Source organism: Typopeltis vanoorti, chromosome 8 (assembly GCF_054136105.1).
Source record: "Typopeltis vanoorti isolate ZY-2024b chromosome 8, IOZ_Tvanoo_1.0, whole genome shotgun sequence".
NCBI lineage: Eukaryota > Metazoa > Arthropoda > Arachnida > Uropygi > Thelyphonidae > Typopeltis > Typopeltis vanoorti.
In genome coordinates this window covers 114,771,204-114,797,379 of record NC_143556.1, presented here as the reverse complement: position 1 = coordinate 114,797,379, position 26,176 = coordinate 114,771,204, and the positions used below count along the sequence as shown (strand labels likewise).

The 26,176-nt window shown below is 35.8% G+C and overlaps 1 protein-coding gene across 2 annotated transcripts in view; it reads left to right on the top strand.

The window, feature by feature from the left end:
- LOC150104295 (protein bicaudal C homolog 1-A-like) overlaps window positions 1-26,176 on the top strand; it is a 321,235-nt gene that overhangs the window by 116,003 nt on the left and 179,056 nt on the right. For both annotated transcript variants that reach the window (XM_090396901.1, XM_090396900.1), the window contains exon 5: window positions 19,533-19,691. In XM_090396901.1, coding sequence (XP_090253027.1) covers window positions 19,533-19,691 — 159 coding nt within the window. The remainder of the gene's footprint in view (window positions 1-19,532; window positions 19,692-26,176) is intronic.

Here is a 26,176-nt window from a genome sequence, read left to right as displayed (position 1 = left end):
AATGCACTATATTTAGTGCTAAAATTGTCACTAAATACAGTGCGTTATATATTTCAGGTGGGAATTACATGGATAAATAGTATCATTAAGCAGAGGTTGCAGAAAAAGAAAGTTGGAAGGGAATATAAAGGAAAAAGGTATACAACATTAAAGGGATTTCATAGAATTGACACAAATAACTTTTTTTTCAGTAAGTACATAATAGGAAGGATAGAACAAGGGTGTCAGGAATAAATTTTTTGCTTGGAGGGTGGAGAATGGATGGAATAAATTGCTGGAGTTAGTTGCGAGTTCATCATTGAATGAGTTCTAGGAGAGGTGTGATTGATGGTTAGTGTATGAATAATGAATCAGCTGCGATGAAACCTGTAATGGCATTGAGATACCCATACTGTAATAATATAAGTGGTATATTCAACTCAAGTATTTACTTCCTAAATATCTATTACAGGTCTTTAGGATTGATTAAATTGAATAACTACTAAGAAATTTAGTCTGGAAATCATCAATTAAAAAACTACAAAATTAAACAGAACACAAAAAAATAAACTATTATCAGTGGAGAACTTATATAGAACAAGTGAAATACACTGGTTTCCATAAATTAAGAACAATCATAATAACATATTCATTACTTATTTTTTCACGGTATTAACAACACCACAAACACTTTTATCAACAAGGATGTTTTATTAACGCTAATATTTCGCCGATTTTCAAATCAGCATCATCAGAGCACAACACACATGTAAACGCGACAGTGAGTGAAACAATATAATTGCAGAAAGACAAAAGATCTAAAGTCCTATTTTTGGCGCCCTCTAACGGGGAAAAAAAAAAAAAAAAAAAAAAAAAAAAAAAAAAAAAAAAGCAGCAGCAGTTATCCAGGAGTTTTTCTTAGGATAACCGTCTCCCAAATTTTTGGCAAATTAATGCAACCATATTTGTTAAGGTTGGGAGAATTCTTCAAAGCCATTGCTGACTCAAAAAATAGTCTTTCAGATCTATAACGACTCCTAAATAGCACATTCGTTTTTCTCCATCTAATCCTGTGTGAAGGAGTGTCCAAAGCGTGGTCTGCCAGTCCCGACTTGCCATAGTAATAGTAGCGAATGTATCTTTCATGTTCTTCCAGGCGGATGTTCACTGATCTTCCTGTTTGCCCATAATAGGCCAAGTCACAGTCACATGGAACTTCATACACTCCTGGGTGTGCTAAAGGGTGAAGTTTATCCTTTGGTGAGCGGATCAGAGTTGCCAGCTTGACATGAGGCTTGAAGGTGGTGCGAAGGCCATGTTTCACCAATACTTTGGCTATCTTTTCCGATGTACCTCTGATATAGGGAATAGAAATGGTCATGTTGTATTCTTGTGTATTAGGGGAGGGCAGAATAATGGGCCTATATAGTATTTTTTCTATTTTGTAGGGATTGTAGCCGTTGGCTAAGAACGTATGGCGCAGGTACTGGAGTTCAGTGGTCAGAGCTGTATCGTTAGAACAAATGGCTCTGGCTCTGTGTGTCAGTGTTTTTAAAATGCCGTACTGTTGGACTGGATGATGATGTGATTGTTTATGTAGGTATCTTCCTGTGTGTGTAGGCTTCCTGTAAATAGAAAAAGATAGTGATCCATCTGAAAGGCGGGTGACTAATGTGTCAAGAAATGGTAAACAGTTATTTGATTCTTTTTCTACTGTGAAGTGAATTTTGGGGTGTTGGCTGAAGAATTCTCCCAACCTTAACAAATATGGTTGCATTAATTTGCCAAAAATTTGGGAGACGGTTATCCTAAGAAAAACTCCTGGATAACTGCTGCTGCTTTTTTTTTTTTTTTTTTTTCCCGTTAGAGGGCGCCAAAAATAGGACTTTAGATCTTTTGTCTTTCTGCAATTATATTGTTTCACTCACTGTCGCGTTTACATGTGTGTTGTGCTCTGATGATGCTGATTTGAAAATCGGCGAAATATTAGCGTTAATAAAACATCCTTGTTGATAAAAGTGTTTGTGGTGTTGTTAATACCGTGAAAAAAAAAAAAAAAAAAAAAAGTAATGAATAACCAGCAACGCCTAAGCTTATCTGTTACATAATAACATAACTAGCCAGAGTGGTTAGCATATCCACTTTATGGTTATGGGTTTGAATCCCACCATGGGCATTGATGTTTGTAATGGTCTTTAGATGGAGGATGAATTTCATCACCTGGTGTGAGACCGCTGTCCCACTTATTGGAGAAATGAAGTGGCTTGAAAAAATTTCATGTTTGGTCTCTAGAACAGGATTTGTGGACTATGTAAAAAAAAAAAACTTCTTGGCTTCGCGTGTGTTAGGCAATTATTTGCCTAGTGTTTTCAAGGGTTTAAAAAGTCTTCTGCCAATCTCCTCCTGGGTCTTCCTCTTGATCGGTGTCCTTTTTTGGTTTATATTTCCAGCCAATATTTGGCCATCTGTACTCATTCATTCTTTTTACATGGTTTTTCCAGTAATTTCTATAGTTTGTGATGTCTTCTGTTATGTTAATTATGGATAATTATTTTCTTATTTCTTCATTTCTTATCTTGTCTATTCTTTTATAGCCTGCAAGCAGTCATAGGAACTTCATTTCTTCAGCTTCCACTTGTCTTTTATCTCGTTTTCCCCAAGTCCATGTTTCACTGCCATATTTCAGAATTGGTTTTGGCTATTATTTTTCAAAGTTCCAATGACTGCTAGTAATTTTTTGCATTTTATGTGCAATGTCAATTTCTCCATTGGGGCTTATGTAATTTTCTAGATATTTAAATTTGTTCACTTGTTCTATTACTTTGTTGTGGATGACTAGTTTGCATCTTTTAATTTCTTTACTTTGAAATGTTATTGATTTTGTTTTATTTATTGAGATTTTCATGTCATACTGTTCTATTGTTTTGTTCAATACATATAGATTTTTCTGTAATTGGTCTTCATTTTCAGCAAAAATAACTTGATCATCAGTATACAAAAGGCTGGTTAATTCTTTATTTCCTATTTTTATTTCTATGATTTTGTTTTTCCTCCACTCTCTTGAAATATTTTCCATATATATATATATATATATATATATATATATATTCAAGAGTATTGGTGATAATAGACTTCCTTGAATGAGACCTCTATTGGTTTTAATTTTTTTTTTGGTTGTTTCATTATTAATTTTTATTTAGCTTTCTTTCATTATATTTACTATTGCTTTTGTGGTTTGAGGTGGAGCTTTCAATTCATACAGTATAGAGATTAATTTTGTTCTGTTGATTTGATCATATGCTTTCTCATAATTCAAGAAGGCCATATATGTTGGCAGGTTAAATTCTATTCTTTTATCTATAATTTGTTTGAGTGTAAATGTGGGATCTGTGCAGGATCTTCCTTTCCTAAAGCCACATTGCTCTTCTCCAATAATTTCCTCGGCTCATGGTGTTAATTTACGAGGGTGGTCTGAAAAGTTCTCAGCCTTGAGCAGGGCCGCCGAGAGAAATTTTCGGGTCTGTGACAAGTCTGTGGTCCACAAGTTTCTCCTTTCGTTTTTGATTTCCAGATTTATGATGATACATTTCTGTTGGTCAAATTTTTTTTATTAAAAATATAATTTTAAAAATTAAAAAATCAAATTAATAAGAATACTTACCTTTATTTTTTAGCACACGGCCTACGCTATACAGTTCACACTTTACAAACAATCACAAAACCTTCGTCTATCAAAATACTAACAAGAACGAAGCATTCTGGCATGGAACATTACTGTGAATGCAATTACAGCGCTAGCACAGCTGACTGCAACAACTTTGCATGAACGCTTATTAACGTCATCACCCACTATAACTACAGCGATCCACACCGAGAGAATCAGTGTCTTCCGGATGCTCATGGCGAGCTAAAGAGCATAGCAGTCTGTCTAAAACAAAACACAGTATCATTCTCGATATGCCATTATCCTTTATCATTGTTGTATTATTACGAGAATTAAAACCATGCATTATAAACACAGTATGTGACATGACAGTAGGGCCCTTTTTGATGCCGGGCCCGTGACAAGAGTCTCAGATGTCACCCCTTCTCAGCGGCCCTGGCCTTGAGCATAGATGGCAACACTATCAGCAAGATTTTTTTTTTTTCTAAGTTGGTACATCTGTCATAAGCATCCATGTGAAATTACAAGTCATTCTATCAAGAAGTTTGTTTTATACAGCTGTCTGAAGCAAAAGTGTTTCTGTATCCCTTGAAAATGGATAAAATTGTATGTTATTTATAACCCCATGAGTATCATGCGGTTATAAAATTCTTTGTAAAACAAGGTTTAACGCCAAAAGAAATTCATTCCAAGTTCATAAAAGTTTATGGATACTCTTCTCCTTTGTATTCGACAATTAAGAAATGGGCTGCGAAGTTGAAACGTTGCCATACCAGCCTTGAAGATGATCCACGTGAAGGACATCCAAAAAAGTGTAACAACACCAGAAATCATTGAACAAGTGCACGATATGGTATCGGATGACTGGCGAGTCACAGTGTGTGAAATTGCTGAGACTATAGGAATTTCAAAAGAACACGTAGGATATATTTTGCACGAAGAATTGCAAATGAAAAAGTCTTGCGCAAGATGGGTGCCACGCTTTTGGAGCATTTTAACAAGAATAAAACTGATTTTGTGTGTAGATTTATTACTATGGATGAGACTTGGATTCATCAGTACACACCAGAATCCAAACAGTGGACAGAAGACAAGGTCATGGAATCTGTGTTTTGGGATGCTAAAGGCATTTTGTTTATTAATTATCTTCAAAAGGGTAAAACTGTAACCGGGGAATATTATTCCGATCTTTTTACCAGACTGGGCTAAAAAATTCGAGAGAAAAGACCCGGTTTGCAGATGAAAAAAAATCATCTTTCATCAGGACAGTGCAACAGCCCACAAAAGATGTTTTGGCAATGGGAAAATTAAGGGATCTGCACAATGAATTGTTGGAACATCCAGCCTATTCCCCAGATTTGGCTCCTTCTGATTTCTATCTCTTCCCAAAATTAAAACTCTTCCTCACTGGTCAGCATTTTTCTTTGAATCAAGAAGTGGTTGCAACTGTAGAGAGGTATTTTGCAGATCTTACTGATCTGCAAAATACTACAGGGACGGGATAATGGTGCTGGAGCATCGCTGGAATAAATATATTAGTCTTAAGGGAGATTATGTTGAAAAATAAAAATAATTTTAAAATTATAAATTCGTTTTTTCATTGTTAGGCTGAGAATTTTTCAGACCACCCTTATACTTTTAATTATATCTAGCTATATTTTATAGCATGTATTTAGTAAGGATATTCCTGTAGTTTCTGTAATCCTTTCTGTATCCTTTTTTGAATATGTTTATGACTATTGCTGTCTTCCATTCTTGTGGGATGTTTCTTTCTTCCCATATTCTGTTTAGGAATTTAATTAATCATAATTGAAATGGTTTAGTGCTGTATTTGTATAGTTCTGAATTTATTCCATCTTCTCCTGTAGCTTTTCTATTTTTTAGTATTTTCTTTAGATCATTTAACTGTATTGGTTATTCATTTGTTTCTTGACTTATTACTTGTTTTATTTCAATTTGATTATGATTGTTTAGAAGCTGGGTGTAGTGATTGGTCCATTCTTTTGTGGAGTGGCTTTCTAATTATAGATTATCCTTTGTTTCTTGAGTCTTTTTTTTAATGATTTTATAGTTCTTTAATTGAGGTCCATTTATGTCATGCTGTAATCTTGATAAAACAATTTTCCCAGTCCTGTCTTCTGATTTTCCTGGTTTCTCTTCTTGTTATTGCTCTGATTCTTTTATATTCTATTTCATTTCCTATGGTTCTGTTGTTTAACCATTTAAGGTACATTTCTTTTTTCTTTCTTATTAAGGATTCTATTTCTGAGTTCCAGGTTCTGAGTCCTTTCCTTTTTCTTCACAGTTTTGTTCCTATGGCTTCATATGCTGTTTGTTTTACTATTTGTTTAATGTTTTGCCATTCATTTTCTATATCTGTATCTTCATTTATTTTCTTTGTATGATTTGTAAGGCTTCTTTGATATAGTTCTCTGATACTATCTTGCTGTAACAGTTCTATCTTAAATTGCTCCTGCTTTTGTTTTTGTGTTCTTGTATTGTTTCTATTTCTCTGGTTTGGGATCTTAATAGTACTGATTAATAAATAATGATCTGAGTCAATAGTGCATCCTCTATATATGTACTCTGCAATTTCTTACCCTGTTCTTTAGTTTTTTCACCCACTATTATATAGTTAGTGATGCTTTTATATCCTCTGGATTCCCATGTATATTTATGTATATCTTTATGTTTAAAGAAGCTTTAAAGTTTAAAGAAAATTAATAATAAATACAAAAAATTAAAAAATTGATAAAAATAGAAAAGAAAATCCTTATCCCATCCATGGTATACAAAATGTACTGTAGGTTTGCATAACAACATTAAAAAAAATAATATATATATATTTTTTTAAAAAAGAATATTTAAAGAAAAAACTGTATGATGAAATTTTATGTAATTGGGCAAAAAACAGTATGATATATGAGATGTGAAAGAAACGCCCACAAAATTTATAACTAGTTTAATTCAGTAAATAATGATGATACCTGAAGACATGTCTTAAACAATAGGTCAAAATGAAAGTGCCTCAATAAGGAATGCGGTCACCCCTCACACAGCAATAGAGCACTTGCAACAATATTTCATACTGTTTATGATGGTGTCCAGGAACTCATTTGGTAATAACAACCATTGTGCCTACAAAGCTCTCCCAAGTCCCTCAAGGTTATTGGGTGGGTGGGGGGGGGCTGAGAGCCACAACATGCCTACCTTTGAGCATCTCAGACATGCTAATAGAATTAAGGTCAGGAGACCTGATTGGCCAATCCATATTTATGATAGTCTTTTCTTGAAGATGTTGGTCCATGAGTTTTGCCTGATGAGGACAAGCATTATCATTCTGTAGAATAAATGCTTCTATCACATCTGCATACAGATGAACATAGTCTAGGACCTAGTCTCTGAATTTCATCATTTGTGGTTCTGCTAGGAGAAGCACAAACAGGGATATTATTACGTTACCCCCTTAAGCTTTCTAAATGCATCAGACATGATATTTGGGTATTCATAGAATGTTTATCAGTTGAAAAGGAACTAAAAATATTTAAAGAAAATAAGAGAAGCTTAATCTGTAAGTTCAACAACCTTGAAAGGAAGAAAAATCTCCAGCAACCTCCAGAAAACAAGACGATTCACAACTTGTCAGATTATAGACATTTGGACAATGAAACCAAAATTCTAATTAAATGGTTTAATTTTGCCACTGCCCCAGAAAAAAATCGCATGCATACAGATAATGACAAACATTGAATTCTCCATCAAAAACTATATCCAGTAGAAGTAGACATCATTAGGCTAGAAACTGCTGCTTTACTTAAAAAATCAAGCCCCTCCAGGAAGTTGTATCTCTAATGGTGAAAAAAAAGCAGTCCTGAAAAATTTAAAACTAAACCAAAACATAGTAATAGTGAAAGGAGACAAGTGCAATGCTACAGTAATCATGAGCACAGACTACTTCATTAGTAAATTGAAAGAATTGTTATCGATACTTTGACTTAATAAGAACCCTGTTGTATCAATGAAATATAAAACTAAGTCTGCTAGTTGACATTAGAAGTTGTCCAACTGAAACTATCTAAACTAAAAAAATTTTACCTGCATACACAAGACTGTAGGCTACCCAAGGTCCACAAACCTGAAGCCACATTGTATCCCATAATGGATGCCATAAATTATTCTACATATAAACTGGCTAAACACCTGCCATCCAAACTCAACAAACATTGGCAGAACATCATCTTACATTTAAAGAAAGAAATTTATTTAGTGTATGGCTCACACATGAACTGTGTGAACATAATAATAGACATATGTACAATAATAAGACATAATACAGTCATAAAAGAGACTCAAGAATAGGCTACAACTGTATGTCTAGGTTAATTATCCAGTCAACTGCACTTGGTGTAGCATGGATGAAGTCTGACAGGTTTCCACTGTATGCACGTTGGGCACATTCTGCTGTAATATGATTAATTGTCTGGCGGGGTGATCCACAGTCGCACCTGGGTGAAACAATCATTCCCCATTTGTAAAGGTGGTCTGCACATCTGCTATGATTGGTGCGAATTCGGTTAAGGGTAGACCAAGTTTTCCGAGGTAGGTCAAAACCCGAAGGCATCTGTGTTGGGTCCACTAATTCATGGAAGTCCCCGGTTGAAGTGTTACACCAGGACTCTTTCCATTACATGTTGAAACTTGTCTCTGCGAGATTTTTTGCTGTTAATATTGGAGGGTGCCTTGACTTTAGCCTGTTTATTTTTATAGGTGGGATGTCTTCGTGGATTGGAAGATTTTGGATTTCCATGATTTTGCTGAAGAGCCTGTGTAGCTCAGTGGATGTGGCGTTTGCACACCATGGCGCTTGGCCGCACGAAGGAAGACTTAGTTTCGAGTCTAGTCGGCGACTAGAGGAAATTTTTTCTAAGCCTTTTTTCGACCGGTTCCCGAGTTAGTCGATCTCTGGCACGGGCAAGCGGGTTTTTCCTCCCGGAAACTCGGGTTTTTCGTCCCATAAACTCAAGAAAATCGACCGTAGAACCCACATTATTTTCAGACATTAAATATATTGTGTTAGGGTTAGGTACCACGAGATGGCGGCACATTTGAGCCGTCTCTCTTCACTGTGTACCGCTTAATTAGTGATAGCCTTGGGCCATCTATCTCTGATTGGTACCAGTGGCGATTGAACTGCCCACTCAATCTCCAAAAGTTAGATAGGGCTAAATGGCCTCGCCTACTCCCCGTATACGGGAATAAAAAGGCGTTAGCTGATTTTGATGATTTTGCTGTATTCATGTAGAAGAAAGATGGATCTGCAGATGTGTTGATGTCGGATGTTGCTTAGCACTGGGAGCAGCCAGTAGGTTGGAGTTGATTTCACAGTTCCAGAAATAAGGCACATAGTGGTGTTAAGCTGAGCATCAATCAAATATATATGGGCGCTGTTCAGCCATATGGGTGAGCAACATTCAGCTGCAGAGTAAATGAGATCAAGAGCAGTGCAGCGAAGTATTGTTGCTGAGGCACCCGTTGTTCCGCATAGTTTTTGCAGTATATTGTTTCATGTTTTTAGCTTGGATGCTGTGTTAATAAGATGTGATTTAAAAGATAGTTCTATCCAAAGTTCTCAAATATCTCAGAAGAACTCAAATATCTGCGCCATACGTTCTTGGCCAACAGCTATAATCCCTACAAAATAGATAGAATACTACATAGTCCCATTACTCTGCCCTCCCCTAATACACTAGAACACAACATGATTATTTCCATTCCCTATGTCAGAGGTACATCAGAAAAGATAGCAAAAGTATTGATGAAACATGGCCTTCGCACCACTTTCAAACCTCATATCAAAGTAGCAACTCTGATCCACTCACCTAAGAATAAACTTCACCCTTTAGCACCCCCAGGAGGGTATGAAGTTCCCTGTGACTTGGCCTGTTATGGATAAACAGAAAGATCAGTTAGCATCTGCCTGGAAGAACATGAAAATTACATTTGCTACTATTACTATGGCAAGTCAGAACTGGCAGACCATGCTTTGACACTCCTTCACACAGGATTAGATGGAAGAAAATGAATGTGCTATTTAGGAGTTGTTACAGATCTGAAAGATTATTTTTTGCATCAGCAATTGAAGAATTCTCTCAACCTTAACAAATACGGTTGCATTAATTTGCCAAAAATTTGGAAGATTGTTATCCTAAGAGAAACTCCTACATAGCTGCCCCCCCCCCCCGTTAGATGGCACCAAAATAGGACTTTAGATCTTTTGTCCATTGCAATTGTATTGTTTCACTCTCTCACTGTCGTGTGTACAAGTGTGTTGTGCTGATGATGCTGATTTGAAATTTAGTGAAATATAAGCAGTTAATAAAACATCTTTGATAAAATTGTTTGTTGTTGTTAATACCGTTAAAAAAATAAGTCATGAATAGACCATGAGTTTTTGTTAGCCTGGTTATTGTTCCGGTGGAAGCATGAAACTTCTGTTTTGCTAAGGTTTGGGCATAATCTCCATTTGCGGAAGTATTCATCTAGGACTGCAAGGTCATTTATTAGTGTATCTTCCACTGTAGTAAAATTGGTGTGTCTAGTGGCTAGAGTAATGTCATCAGCATAGCAAAACCTCTTGGAGGCTGTATTAGGCAAATCTGCGATGTATAAGTTAAAAAGGAGGGGAGCCAGAACTGACCCTTGGGGTAATCCATTATTCAGTGTTCTTTGTTTGCTTTTGTTCTCATCCATACACTTGGAAAACAGGCGGTTGCTTAGCATGTTATCAATTAGTTTTGCTATTGGACTGCACTGAGCAACTTGCAGATTGTGCCATGCCTCCAGACTGTATCATAAGCTGTGGTAAGATCTACAAATGCTACAGTGTTTTCAGGCATTGTTCGTAGCCTGCCTATATATGTGCGGTTAGTGACAGAACTTGATCACAGCAGCTTCATTTATGTCTGAATCCGGCCTGTTCCACTTGGACTCGTTCTATTATCTTAAGGCAATTCTGTTGAGGATGAGCCTTTCTAGGAGCTTATAACAGGCGCTAAGCAGGGTGATTGGTCAGTAATTTTCTGGTTTGTTGTTGGTTTTTTCTGGTTTTAAGATGGGGATAATTTTTGTCCTCTTAAACTCTTTCGGAAATTTACTAGTCTGGAGGATGTCAGAGAAAAAGCAAGCCAACCACTGTCGGGCTTTTTGGCCTGTCTTCAACAGGAAATTGGGGTGAATTCCATCGAAACCTGGAGCCTTGCCTGGTTTCATATTCATTAGAGCATTGTTAATATCTTCAAGAGTGAAAGGTCGCAAATATAAAGAGTCTGATGGTCTGTTATTTTTCAAATATGTAAGTTCTCTTTTTATGTGAAGAGTGTGTTGTTTGTCCTTGGCAGTATATCTTGATGTGTTGACAATATGTGATGCATGTTGGTTAGGATAAATACCTGATTGTTCCCGGACAGTCAGGGTATCACTACGTAGTTTTCTTAGAAGGCTCCATGGTTTTCTACTGGAGTGCCGAAAATCGAGTCTTTCTACTGTCTCAGTCCATTTCTTCTGTCGGTTGGTATCAAGGCTGTGAATGAGTTCATCTGCAATGTCAGTATCGCCACACTCTAGGTATTCTTGGTACAGGTTATTACTGTTATCATCCCATCCAGGGATATACTTCTTCTGGAAGCCTCTTCGTATGGTCTTATCTACAGCTAAAACAGCTCCCATGAATCTCTTGTAATTATTGCATGTTGGAGGGATCCAACGGACATATTTGTCAAGACAGGCAGCAAATGTATTCAGTCAGCTTTCTGGAAGTTCCAGCGAGGATCTGAACAGGGTACCCCTTATATGGATCTGACAAGGGGGGTACCTGCAGAACTACTTCTAATATAATTGGTCTATTTTGGCTTCGCAGAAAGATGGAGAGAACTCTTCTCGATGTTGATAACAGTCGCCCATTGTTGTCAGGGTTGTACTCTCTGTTCCAAGGTGCTGACCTGAAGGAAGATCTAGCTTTAGCATCGAAAATTAGGTATGTGTTGTGAATTTTTGCCCATTCAGTCAAAATCTCTCCATATTCATTGTTGAAAGCATTGTGGCCTCCACAAGTTGTAGAACTAGTGGAGGACACATGAGGGCATGGGATGTTCCCTATCATAGTTGTTATATCAGATGCACGCCACCGATAATACGGGTTGTAATGAGGTGGGAATCTTCTAGGGTACTACGTACATAGGTGGCAAGGCCATGTGCATGATGGTAAGTGGCTCCAACGATAATGTTACCAAGAATTCAATCCCTGCGGTGGAGCTGATCCTCATCCTTACACTGAATCTCTTGAACAAGAACAATGTCGAGATTGTAGTCATATAAAATCTTTGAGAAGTATTCATATTTTGCTCTACATACACCCTCAATGTTAATTTCAAATTCGGACTACAGGTCCAATATTTCTCCATGAGATCGAGAAGATAGTATGGTTGCCAAGTTGCTCTAGCTCTTTAGCGTTATCCAGGTGCACCACAAGGAGGCGAGCTAGAATTGCATCCCAAAGAAAGAAAGAAAGAAAAATACACACACTTTAAACCACTATATAGAACCTTCAGTTAGAGGAGAATGATCACTTAGTAAGCTTCAGTGTGTCATCCTTTTTTCCAAATGTTCTGGCAGATGATACGCTGATTCTTCCTTCTAAAATTTATCTCCCTGACATTTGCAAACTTTTAAGCATTGCCTTAAATTGTGGTATTTTAGTCAGAACAACCAGCTGTTTAAACAAATCGAAGTTGTAGTAATGGGCTCCCCACTTTCACCCTATTACTAACTTATACATGGAATTGTTTGAATCTTTGGCACTTAATTCGGCCTCCTCTCAAGCCCAAAGTATGGTTCAGGAATATAAATGTCTTTGCCATTTAACTGCATTTCCCACAGACTAACTTTTTACATTTCCTCAACAATATCCATCCTTGAATCATTTTCATTGTAGAAGAGAAAAGAGCCTCTAGCCTTCTTGGATACTTTAGTTACAAGGCAAGCAAATGCATCTTCCATAAGTTCATTTAACCATAGGCAGACCTACATCTGCCTCATGCCCCCATCCTCATGCCACTGCCCAGAAACTTGAAATTTTCAAGACATTTGTCTCCAGAGCAGGTGAATTTCATCCTCAGGACCAGCACTGCACCTGAAACAATAGTTTCTACTTATATCATTCCAACAAAATGGATAAACAAAAAAATCCTCGTCAAACTCCTTAAAAAGAACAACAAACCTACCCCATCTCCTCAAACCAAGACTGTGCATACACCATATCTTTACCTTATGTCAAAGGTAAAACAGATAAACTGGGTTGCCTCCTTAAACAACACAGAATCAGAACAGTATTCAAACCTCTACTTTCTTTCGAAGTATCTACTTTCCTGAGACAAAACAAATCAACAATCACCATTACCTTTTATCCTTCCTAGGTGTATACTGCATCCCATGCTAGTGTGGTACTCAGTTTGGATACAGACATAATGGACTACCTTGATCAGGAAAAAAAAGAACAAATATATCTGAAATGGACAACCAAAAATGTGTACTCCTACAATATCCTTTGGAGAAAGACCACTTCATCAGATGGAAGAAAGTCAAGTTAATTCACAAATCTCATTTTAAATTGGAGAGACTGGTCCTAGATGTGGCACAAGTTCTACAGAATTCAGATAACTATAACAGACCTGACAGTATGATCTTGAATATATTTTGATGTTCAAATCTATTCAAGATTTGAATATTAAATATCTACCCATCATCATTTATAACAGGAATCACCACTAAGAGTGCCACTGTTGCCTTCCATGTATGTAACTGTCCTTGTTATCCAGGTCATTTTGTTTTGTGTCTTCACTGAGGTGTATTTTTAAAGAGCCTCTCATAATGTTAGCTTGAGCTAGCAGAAATTTGGCTTGTAAATAATTAATTATAATCAGTAAATTATTTATGTGAATTTTTAAACTAGTTTTAATGTATACTTCTGAGAGTTAGATTAGAAATTAAAAGTCTGATCAAATACCAGACAACAGATATTAGAGTTCTAAGAGACATTGGAGGCTTCATGTTAAAAATAAAGATATAAGGAAAGAACTTGACATTATTAGATTAACTCTGCCAGTGCGAGATTACCAAATAGGCAGAGGGGGGGGGTGCCCAATGACAACGGATCAAAATAATATTGATTTAATCTTGAAAGAAAATTAGAATCAAGCTTTCTTAAATTGTTTTCAAAAGATAGAAAAAATGAATCAACTCAAAGAAAAACTTTACATGTAACCATTAACAACTTAAAGTACATAAACCATAGACATCAAGTTCACATTAAAATTCAAATAGCTGTCGTCTTCTGAAATCATTACTCGATTTTTTAACATTACAAAGAGAAATGTTTGACTATGAGAGGAAGGCAAATGACAAAATAGATGCTCAATACACTGATGAAAGCAGGCATGTGTGCGTAAGAAAGACATCACGATGATGATGAAGCAGAAGAGGTTCTGCTTCGAGGAAGAGAAAAGTTCAAGATTTAAACTTGCCTACCAATATTGGATAAGTTACGTGCAGAGCTTTCCTGTTGTATGGAAGCATATAAAAGAATGAACTTTGCGAGTTCATTCTCTATTTGGGTTCCTCGTTCAGTTCCCATCGAAGACATGCCGAAATTAAAGAAGCTGCCCAAAGATTTAGAGAGAATTATCCTGAGAACATAGAGTTGGAGTTTGCAGATGAAATGGGTCATTTCAAGTATTTCATATCACAGTAAGAAGATTTCAAAGCTGATGAAACAGTGACTCATCACGATCATACAAACTCATTTTTGAATATATGGTGCAATCAATATTCCTAAATGTTATGACAGTGTTAACAATTTATAGATGTCTCATGATCACAAACGCTACTGGTGAATGAACCTTTTGAAGTTAAAACTACTGAAAAATTGCCATTGATCTTCAAACACAAGAACGACTCGACTCACCATTATTATTATTATCCCGGGCAACTCCAAGGAGTCGACAGACTCATTGAGGGAGGCCCTAACATCATGTCAAGAACAACTATTCGACATTCACACAGTATCTATTATACCTCACCTTGAACTCATTCACAGTCATAGCACCCACAACAGACTCTGGCAGCTTATTCCACTCATTCACCACTCTCCAAGTAAAAAACCTAGCTCTAACCATATTAACCACATTCTTGCCCAGCTTCTATGTATGACCCCTTGTCCTCCCACCACCAGTCCTATTCTCAAAAATATCTTCTGGATTAATCTTATAGAAACCCTTCAGTAATTTGAATGTCTCAATCATATCACCCCTTTTCTGCCTATCAACCAATTTTTGCAACCCACAAATTTTCAACCTGTTCTCATAAGGTTCATTACATAGACCTGCTATCATCTTGGTCACTCGTCTCTGGATCCTCTCCACCTGCTCTCCATCAAGAAGAAACCCTGGTGCCCATATCTGGGCATAGTAGTCTAGATGGGTCTAGTGATAGTAGTCTAGATATTGAGAGCTGATTTAACCACTTGTGCGATGTGCCCCCTGAAACTTCAACTTCCTATCCACCAATACTTCCAAATCCCTGGCCTCATCAATCTCCTGGAGTACAGTTCCACCAGTGTGATATACTACTGCTAATCTTTTCACCCCAAAATGCATAACCTTACACTTTGCCACATTAAATTGACATCCATTTTCTTTAGTCCAGTCCTCCAAACTATCCAAATCATCTTGCAAAATTTTGACATCCTATGCACTCACTATTGCTCTACCCAACTTTGCATCATCAGCAAACAAGTGAACACTTCCTCTCAGATCCTTTCCTATATCGTTAATGAACAAATTGAAAAGTAGTGGTCCAAGAACAGAACTCTGTGGCACACCACTAGTCACAAGCCGTCTTTTGGACTCTACTCCTGAATAAACCACTCTCTGATATCTCTCCATCAGCCATTCTCCTATCCGTCTCACCAACCCTTTATCCATCCCCATATGCTGCAGTTTACTGATTAGAGTTCCATGTGTTATCCTGTCAAAGGCCTTAGCAAGGTCCAGTAGAATCACTGTAAACCCATTACTCTTATCCATTTCAGCCGTCACTGTGTTATAAAACGCGAGCAAGTTACTGAGGCATGATCTACCCTTCACAAAACCATGTTTTCCCCCATACAGTATCCCATTTTCATCTATCCAATCCTGTATTCTTCTCTTGACTAGTTTCTCCAAGACCTTGACAACGATTCCTGATATGCTAATTGGTCGGTAATTTACAACAGCATTCTTGGAACCTCCTTTATGCAGTGGAACTATTTTCCCCTCTTTCCACCCCCTCGGGACTAACCCAGACCCGAGACTCAAATTAAACAAAATGGTCAAGGGTACTGACAATTCTTTAGCCACTTCACGTATGACACGAGCTGGTATACCATCCAATCCCACAGCTGTATCGACATTGAGGTTTTGTAATAGACTGCTCACCTCCACTTCATTCACCCCAATTTCCGTATAATCTATTGGTTCATTCATTTCTGCAATGTCACCATCTGGATGATATATTCTTGCAAAGTGCTCGCTCAGTAATTCAACTATATCAACTGATTCGGTTACCTCCCTACCATCGGCATTCTTTAAAAACATTCTGCCATGTGCATTTTTTCTTTTACTTGCAACATATCGAAAAAACTGCTTGGGATTCTCTTTAGCCTGCTAATGGCTAAATGGCTAACGCAAATCGCTAATGTTCTTTCATAATCCGTTTTTGATTTTCTTACCACACTCATTACCCTAAATTATGGCCACTGAATAATGACGTCTTGCAAAAGGTAGCGTTCCAAGATATCCTGCAAGATTTTGCCACAAACAAATCAAGGAAAGTCAATGTTTAAAGTTTTGTTTGTTTATTAAAATTAAAAATTCCTTTTTGTTTAATAATACCGTAAATATTGTTTAATAATATTTAATAATTATTGTTTAATAACATAATGTTTATTTGTTTAATAACATTAATAATTGTTAAAGTTTGTTTTGTGTTATAAAATCGGTTTATTAAAATTGTTGGTTGGTAAAATTAAAAACATATTAGGGGATGATATGTGAGGCCCCCCCCCATCCCCACGAGATTTCTACTGCTACAGGCCTCCACAGGGTTTAATCCAGCACTGAGCTCTGCTAATTCATTCCTGAATGCTCAGCTGGTATTAAATAGAATGGCAGAGGAAAGGTTAGTGAAACAGATGTTTGACAGGAGGAAAAAGGACCTTCTGTAGCTCAGTTGGTAATGGTCATAGGTTTGAATCTCCTCTAAAATGCAAAGAAACATGCATTTAGGATGCAGTTAGCAAGTTTCATATGGTGACAGGTATTTTTTTTTTCCCCTTCATCCTAGAAACTCGTTTTCCTTAATTTTGCAATTAAGAGACATAATCATTCAATGCTGTTGCCACACTCTCCCTCGATGAGTTTTTGGATTCCCTGGAGGTGTCACATAATAATAATAATACAGATCACTTTGCCTTAGTTGCTTTGGCAGTAATTCAAAACAACACAAAAGCGAAAAGACCAGAGGAAGACCAAGAAAACCATGCAAATTGAAGTAGCTATTAGTGCTGGAAGTTTATTTTTCACTTGGTTAGACTATAATAAATTTAGTTTAATCCTTTATCCAAGTATAAGCAAACAAAGTTTGCGCCTGAAAATATCTTCAGGACTGGGGTAAGGTAGTGTAACTCTGAGCAAAAATGGACCAAGCTCTCATTACTCCTTGTCTCAGTATCTCCCATAATGTAAAGCACATCTCCTTGCGGACATGTATACTGCTATGCATTAAGGGAAGGGCCACTACCCAGATCGGTTTCAACCGTTATTTGAGGTCTTGTCAGTGGCAGGCAGACCCATACATGGAGATACTAAGGCAGAAACAATAGGAGAGGTCATATTTACCTATAGGAGTTGCCGACAGGTGTACCACCTTATTATTGAATTACTCTGGATTTAGAGAAAAATGTTGGAAGTTTATTTTTCACTTGGTTAGACTATAATAAATTTAGTTTAATCCTTTATCCAAGTGTAACTTTACACTTGGATCCTTTATCCTTTTTATCCAAGTGTAACTTTACACTTGAATAAAGGATAAACTAAATTTATTAGTTTAATTTATTAGTGGGTCTGCCTCCCACTGACGAGACCTTAATAAAGGTTGAAACCGGTCTGGGTAGTGGCCCTTCCCTTAATGCATAGCAGTATACAACTCTGCAAGGAGATGTGCTTTGCATTATGGGAGATACTGAGACAAGGAGTAATGAGAGCTTGGTCCACCTTTGCTCGGAGTTGCCTGGTGTTGCACTACCTTACCCGAGTCCTGAAGATATTTTCAGGCACAAACTTTGTTTGCTTACACTTGGATAAAGGATTAAACTAAATTTATTATAGCTGTTAGTGCCTTAAAAGACTGAAATATAACATCTGATAGTACTGGAGACTTTGCAAATAACAGGCTAATTTGTAAGAAAATTGTTGACAGGAGGTTAATAATAATGTAAACTTAATTATGTAGTACTATCATAATTATCCTTGTACCCAGGACATATTTCAGGAAATGTAATGAAAGTGTAGACTGAAATTCCAGCAAAATTACATTAAGTCTCTGAGATTAGATCAGCACAGCAAAGTAGTCCAGATATGGATTCTTTTGCAATTCAGACATAAAGGTTCAGAAGCATATCTCCAAGACAGTAATTGGACTGAAGAATATTAATTCAGAGTATGGACTGAGGGAATGCTGGCTTTCGAAGTTTGGTGGGTTCTTATAAGAGAAGACACAAGGAAATAGAATTTTAATATATATAGGACAAGGAGAAGAAAACAAGTGGTAAAACTGTGAAGCTAAATGTGAACCAACCTCTGAAACAGTATGACCAGTAAAGTTACATCTAGAAATTTCTCAAAGTATATAGCAAGTGGGACTCAATGGAAGTGTCTCACCAGTAATGATAAGTTGAAGTAATGCCAGGATGAGGTAATGCCAGTGGCATATACCTAAATCGAGGATTAAGGGTTATATCTTCTTCTTCCTATGGTTTTGGCAGGCCCTTATGTGCTTATAACCTTCCAAGGGTATTTGTGGTTTCCTAACCATTATTTGATGATAGGTGTGCCTATAGTGTGTTTTGTATGTAAATTTTATATGTTCTCCTGGCTAGTTTCCTTTCCTTTTTTTTTTTTTTCCTTCTCAGGATGAAAACCTTTCTACCTCTGTGGTTTAGTTCGCTTTTTGATGAAAAGTCCTGATTGTCACAGTATGATGAGCTGTGTGTATGATGAAAGGAACCTCCTAGATGAGTCTGACTCGGGAGGGGGGGGGTGTCTTAGGATAATAAAGGTTCTTTGTATCCTAGATGGGTTTCAAATTCAGGTCTTTCCAACCAAAGGACATTGCTGAAACTGATTTGGGCTCCCTTAAGAGTTATTTGATATTGAATTATCGATCTGATTTCATTAAATTTGAAAGTTTACGTTTCATTTTTTGTCTCCTTTTTTTTTTTCTTCCCCTTTTCTGATTTTCCAGACAACTGCATGTAATGCATGTATTGTGTATATAGACTTATTTAAAATATGCAGATAATTTCTTATCTAATTGTACTTTTATTTACAGTTCTACATTTCATTTAAATTATCACCAGATTTTTCTAGATTTCAATATTTTTAGGGTAGAGGAAGATTCTGGTGATATTTTTTCCTCTCCAGACTTATTCAGTATCCTGTGTAGACAATAGTGCAAAACTGTATGTTTTAGTATTAATTTCTTTCTTTCTTTTTGTGCTCCCCTTCCTCTATTCTCAAAGAGAAATCGGGTTACTCTGAAGATGGATGTATCTTATACTGATCATTCGCATATTATTGGTAAAGGAGGACACAACATACAGCATGTAATGGAAGAAACTGGCTGCCATATTCACTTTCCTGATTCTAATCGTAGTAGCCAAGCTGAGAAAAGCAATCAGGTATGATTTTTTTTTGTCTGTTAAATACCATTGTCTTAAACTTTTTTTTTTAACTGTTATTCATCAGTTCGTGATTTTTATACTAGTTATATGGTGGGTATTTTTAAGTTTTCTTTGCAATACTTAATCATCCAGCAGGAAAAAAATTTCTTCAGAAAAAGTTTTTCAAAATAAAAATAAATTTTAAACTCAACCAATCATTTATTGATAGCTTCTCCCTCTTTTTTTTTTTTTTTGCTCTAACAATCTTCTGAAAAGTTACACTTGGATAAAGGATTAAACAAGAGTATAATTTCTTGGCAAGTTTAGTTTGTATCATAACCAGGTGAAAATCTCTATATACTTTTGAAAAGTTGATCAATTTTTGTAGTTAACAATTGTTTGTGATTTTTTTTTTTCTTTTTAATCTCAACAAACAATTCAAAATGGCCATTTCACAATACAATTAAAGCATTTCAAAACATTGAAATTTAAAAGGTTATTAAACTGGAAGATATTATGGAGCATCTATATTTTTTAACCAAATTCAAAAAACTTAAAAACTTAAAAAAATTTTGAATTTTGCCAGAGAGCTTATGAGAAGATAGCACCATGACATTGGAATTGTCTTTGTTTGCACTACTTAAGACATAACTCTGCCCAGGAGCACATTTGTTTTATTAGTGCTTAAATGAGTTTTTGCTGGCTCTCATCAGAGATCCAAAACTCTCTGCTCAATACCATAATGTTCCTATGTCAGAAAATTTAATTTATTCTATCATCTTGGAGGCTTAATGGAATATATACAGCACTTGGAAAGGATTAAAACATATTTTAATATTTCCAGTATTTCGTCTCAGTCACTGAGACATCTTCAGGGATTACAAAAAACTAATGTAATATACACACTACCACACAGTACTAAGCTAACCACGTGGGTGACTCTAAAGTCCTATGTGTAAGTTTTCTATATATAGTGAAAGAAAGTGTACCATTAGGAAGGTGTGTAACTAAGGTGCCTAGGAAGGTTAAACTATTGTTATTTTCCTTTTCCATTGTAAACTGGATTCTTGGATGTAGGCTGTTGAGGTGACTGAGGAAGGAGTTTAATATGTCTGGGCCATGAGGCCAAATAGAGAGTACATTGTTGAAAGTTTATTTTTCACTTGGTTAGAGTATAATAAATTTAGTTTAATCCTTTATCCAAGTGTAAGCAAACAAATTTTGCGCCTGAAAGTATCTTCAGGACTGGGGTACCACCTGGTGTTGTATCACCTTACCCCAGTCCTGAAGATACTTTCAGGCGCAAAATTTGTTTGCTTACACTTGGATAAAGGATTAAACTAAATTTATTATACTCTAACCAAGTGAAAAATAAACTTCATCTTTCTCTAAATCCATAGTAATTTATCAAAAAAGGGTGGCACACCATTTGGCAACTCCTATAGGTAGATATGACCTGCTAATGCTTCTGCCTGGTATCTCCACTCGGGCCTAGCTCCCACTGAAGAGACCTCAATAAAGGTCAAAACTAGTCTGGGTTGTGGCCCTTCCCTTAATGCATAACATTAGACATATCTGCATGGAGATGTGTTTTGCATTATGGGAGATATTGAGATAGGAGTGTTGGTAGCTTGCTCCACCTTTGCAAGGAGTGCCCTGGTGTTGTACCACCTTACCCCAGTCCTGAAGATACTTTCAGGCGCAAACTTTGTTTGCTCACACTTGGATAAAGGATTAAACTAAATTTATTATAGAGAGTACATTATCTACATAGCTTAGCCAGATAGAAGGTTTGAGAGGGGCTGAGTCTATGGCTCTTTTTTCAAAATTTTCCATATAAAAATTGCCGAGAGGGGGGGAACCCATATAGTTCCCTCTATCTGTTTGCAAATTTTGTTCTTCCAAAAAAAATAACCAGAATTGATGGCAAAGGAAAATAGATCTAAGATGTCAAAAGAGATCTAAGAAGGAAAAATGTTTTCTAAGAGTTTTAAGGTTTATTTTAAGGTTTATTAAGGGAATATTGGTAAACAGTGAGGTGATGTGAAAGTTTACCAATATGTCTGTATTATTTAAAGTTAGGTTTTCTATTAGGGGTTTTAAAATTGAGTAGAGTTTTTTTATATAGGATGTGGTAAGTCCAGTGAGGGGTCAGAGTTTTACCAGCTGCTTTGACAGTTTGTAGCATGGTGTGTTAGTGGCATCTGCTATAGGTCTTAGTATTAAAAATATAATCAATTCCTCCCCCATTCCCTTGCCATCTCTTCAGAAGGAGTTCAGAAATGCCATTACCATACCCTACATCCGTGGCACATCAGAAAAAGCCAAGACTTTAAAAAAAGTACAACCTTCACACTGTTGTGACGTTCTATTTTCATGTTGTATTCTAATTTACCATCTAGTTTCAAGTCACTCTTATAAATAAAATAACTAATTGCGAATTGATCACCGATCCAAAAGTAGGGAAATTTATAATTATACTGCGCCACCCTATTTTTAGATTAGTCTATATAAAATAGTAGGATCAATTCTTAATTAAGTTAGCAGTCTTCTCATTAGGCCGAATCATTTATTATTATTCTACTTGGGGCACCCGCAAGATTTGAATTTTTTATGAACGGTGCAATAAAAGGGAGTTCAGGCAAACACAATATTTAGATTAACAAAATAAAACATTTAATATATGATATATAGCAAATACATGAATTCTACTTTTAAATGAAACAATACAAATAACTTAATACATCTTGCTAAGTCACTCATTCCAATTCAATGTTCTAAACTTTAACATACAATTCACTGCTTCAAAATTATAAATTTTCTTAATTCAAGTTAATAAAACAAAACTTCTCATTTGATCAGTTTGCACACATCTGTCAGTTGTACTTAATGTTACAGCAGGCACTAATTAAGGTAGACATTAATCCAAGCAATCTTATTTCGGACCTTGAACTTCGAAGACACGCCATAGTTAATGTTAGAATAAATAAACATGTATGACTACTCTTACCAGATACAATCTTCAATACATCAATTTATTGCGAGCACACTTATGAATTAACTTATTTGAGCTAGCGGAACACATTAAATAAAATTCTTCAACGCTTTAACTGAACTACTGTTAATCGCGCTTCACTACTCTAAACAACAGCAATAAGGTACTGATATCCTTCCTTGTTTACTTTTCTGCAACTAGATAAATTCATTATAATTCTTCTCAGGGCAACACAGAATTAAGACGTAATCCAAGATTAACTGGAACTAATCAGAATTTCCCATTGAATGTCCAGTTCTTTATTTATCTGATTACGACATCAATTTTCCTCTATAACCACAGCTGATTTCACTTGCAGCTGAGTATAAGATTCACTGCGTTTTTTGCTCACTTCTAAATACTATGTTCTTGAATTTCTGCCCTAAGGAATTTATAATCTTTCTCTCACTTCCTTGCTTATATCCTACTTTCCTTCAGGCTCTGCAAAACTCCTTTTTTTTTTCTTTCATTCAAATTCTTATTGCCTCCTTTCTCGTTCCAAGGTCATGCACTCTTCGACTCGTGCTTGTTTATTTCATGCGTCTCCATGACAACGCATGAACGTAAACATTTCGCTAATGTAATACAACGCTCTACTCTTACATAAGTGATTACATAACATTAAATTTTCACAAATAAGAATAAACAGAATATTTGAGCTACTTAATCAGCTCTTTCATTACGTATACAATTATTTATAATACACTTTTCGTTACTTTACATATATATTTTAGTTATCATAAATTTCTACACATATTATTATTTAATAAATTAATAGTAGGTTAAGTTTAGAACAAATATTTAAATAGTAATTCTTAATTAAGGAACAATAAATAATTTTTATACAAATTATGATTAATATATAATAAGCAATGTTAAATGTGAATGAAAAAAAATAAATTACACAACATAGTTTCATTCACAATTTAACAACACACAGCATTTAAGCCCCACCACAAACTTGCTACCCTTATCTGTTCTACCAAAGGACTTTAGTCATCCATGTGGTTAGTTTAGTATTGTGTCGTCTTTGTGTGTATATGTTACATTAGTTTTTTTGTAATCCCTGAAGATGTCTTAGTGACTGAGATGAAATATTGGAAGTATTAAAATCTGTTTTAATCCTTTCCAAGTGCTGTATACATTCCATCAAGCCTCCAACATGATGTCCTCACAGCACTTAATTGAAGAAATATTAGCCGGATTAATACTGGTTTAGTAAAACTCCACTCTAATAATGGTTCACACATCCATAGAAGAATGAATTTGTTAACTCCAATGTATTTCATTTGAAAAGATTATTTTGCTTATAGGGAATGTGCATGAAAATATTTTTTTTTTTTCTTAGTCAGACCTATCGATGAAAGGTTGGTAATCTATAACACATTTAGTACTGTACTGCTGGTAGGTTAAAAGTTAAACTAAAAGTTTGGTTTGGTGCCAGCATTCAAAACATGAGTCATAGGGTGGGAGTGCTGAAAAGTTAGTGGCATAACTGTCTAGCAAGTAAACCACATTGAGGCACATTGGCCTCAATGAACAGCACTGCTGCTTTGCAAACAAGACCATAGATTGAAATCCTATTCTGGCATTGTGTTAGTAAATATTTTCTGATGGTAGATGATTGTCATTGCTACTTATGGTGTTCTGCAAGGTGGCTTGAAAAAATGTGGCTTAGAATCTATAGTTGACTTTCCAGATTATCTAATCTGTCATTGGTAGGAAAATCTGAAGAGAGGAAATTATCTGCCATAATATCTAGTAAATGACTAGACATAAAACTGACAATCCAAATTGCATACGGTAAAAGGCAAACCATAGTAATTTGTATATAAGCCTCTATGCCAGATCTGATCAGATCTGATCAAATGCCCTGCAATTGTTAGGAGTGACCAAATGAGGTTCTCCAACTGATTCCATGGCATATGAGACAGTTACTAATTGACTAAGAGATCTGCTGTGAAGTGGGAGTGTCAGAATCCATATTCTTCTTCTTCTTTTCAGTCATTTTCTGTCCACTGCTGGACGAAAGCCTCCTCCAGTTCTTTCCACCTTTCTCTGTTCTTGGCAATGGTTGACCAATTCTCCCCAACAAAATTTTACAATTCATCACTCCACCTTCTTTTAGGACGTCCTCGGCCTCATCTCCCTTCTTTTGGAATTCAGTTCGTTAGTATGGTGGTCCATCGCTCATCTTCTCTTCTGGATAGATGTCCTGCTCATTTCCATTTTAGTCGCTTATGGTGAATGATGATGTCAGTGATGTGAGTCTGGCTTCTTATTCAGGTGTTTCGCTTCTTATCTTTATATGATTACCTAGCCAGGGGCGTGCCAGTAGTGTCCGCTGCCTGTGTGCAAAACTTTAGTTGGTCCCCTATACCCCTCCTCCCAATAAAAAATCACTTTATAAAAATGTATCAGTGAGTAAATTGAAATACGAAATATATTAATTATAAGTTTATGGAACAAAAAGCAGAAATTAAAAAAAAAATGTATAAAAAACAAACATACAAGAAGGGTGCAAAAACAGCAAAAATAATTTGGAAAAAAATAAAGTAATTTATTGCAGGCATAGACTTCTGTGGCTAATTGGTTCAAAAGATATATTTCGGTGATTACACATTTTTTATTATTCAGTTATACAAAATAGTGAAATAATATTTCCTGACAAGTTTCGTAAATCGTAGGATTTACATCTTCAGAGGGTAAATAGTATAACTTAAAGTTTAAACAAGAGAATTAATAAATACAAATCATAACCGTCTGGCTATTCATAAACTCAAATAACAGAATGCAGATATAAAACGTTATTGACTTGCTTTCCATACCACTTCCACTGGACACGATGTACTCTGGCAAAAAATACGATGTCATACATAGAAAACAACAGTTATATAAGAAAATTTAAAGAAGCTGCTAATATGCTAAAAAAGCCAACCCAATGCAATAAAAATCAAGGTTTAATTCTCCATCAAGTGTGGTCAGCTCTAATAAAAAATCTACCTCAATCTGAGCTTGGACTGTATGAACAAGAACGAGAACAAGTGACATTGTCCAGTATTGTTCAACGTCAATAACGTTTTATATCTGCATTCTGTTATTTGAGTTTTATGAATAGTCAGATGGTTATGATTTGAAACTTTAAGTTATACTATTTACCCCCTGAAGATGTAAATCCTACGATTTATGAAACTTATCGGGAACTATTATTTCAGTATTTTGTATAACCGAATAATAAAAAATGTGGTGTAATCACCGAAATATATCTTTTGAAAGTGATTTATGTTATTTGGCAAGAAAATCATTTGCGAATTGCACCTTATATAGTTTTACGTAAATTAACAGATAAACTTACAGTTTTATATAAACAGAAATATTAAATATTTTCTGGTACAAAATTAAATTAACTATATTTTATTTGGCAAGAAAATCACTTTGTCATTTGTACTTTGTATAGGTATAAATAAGA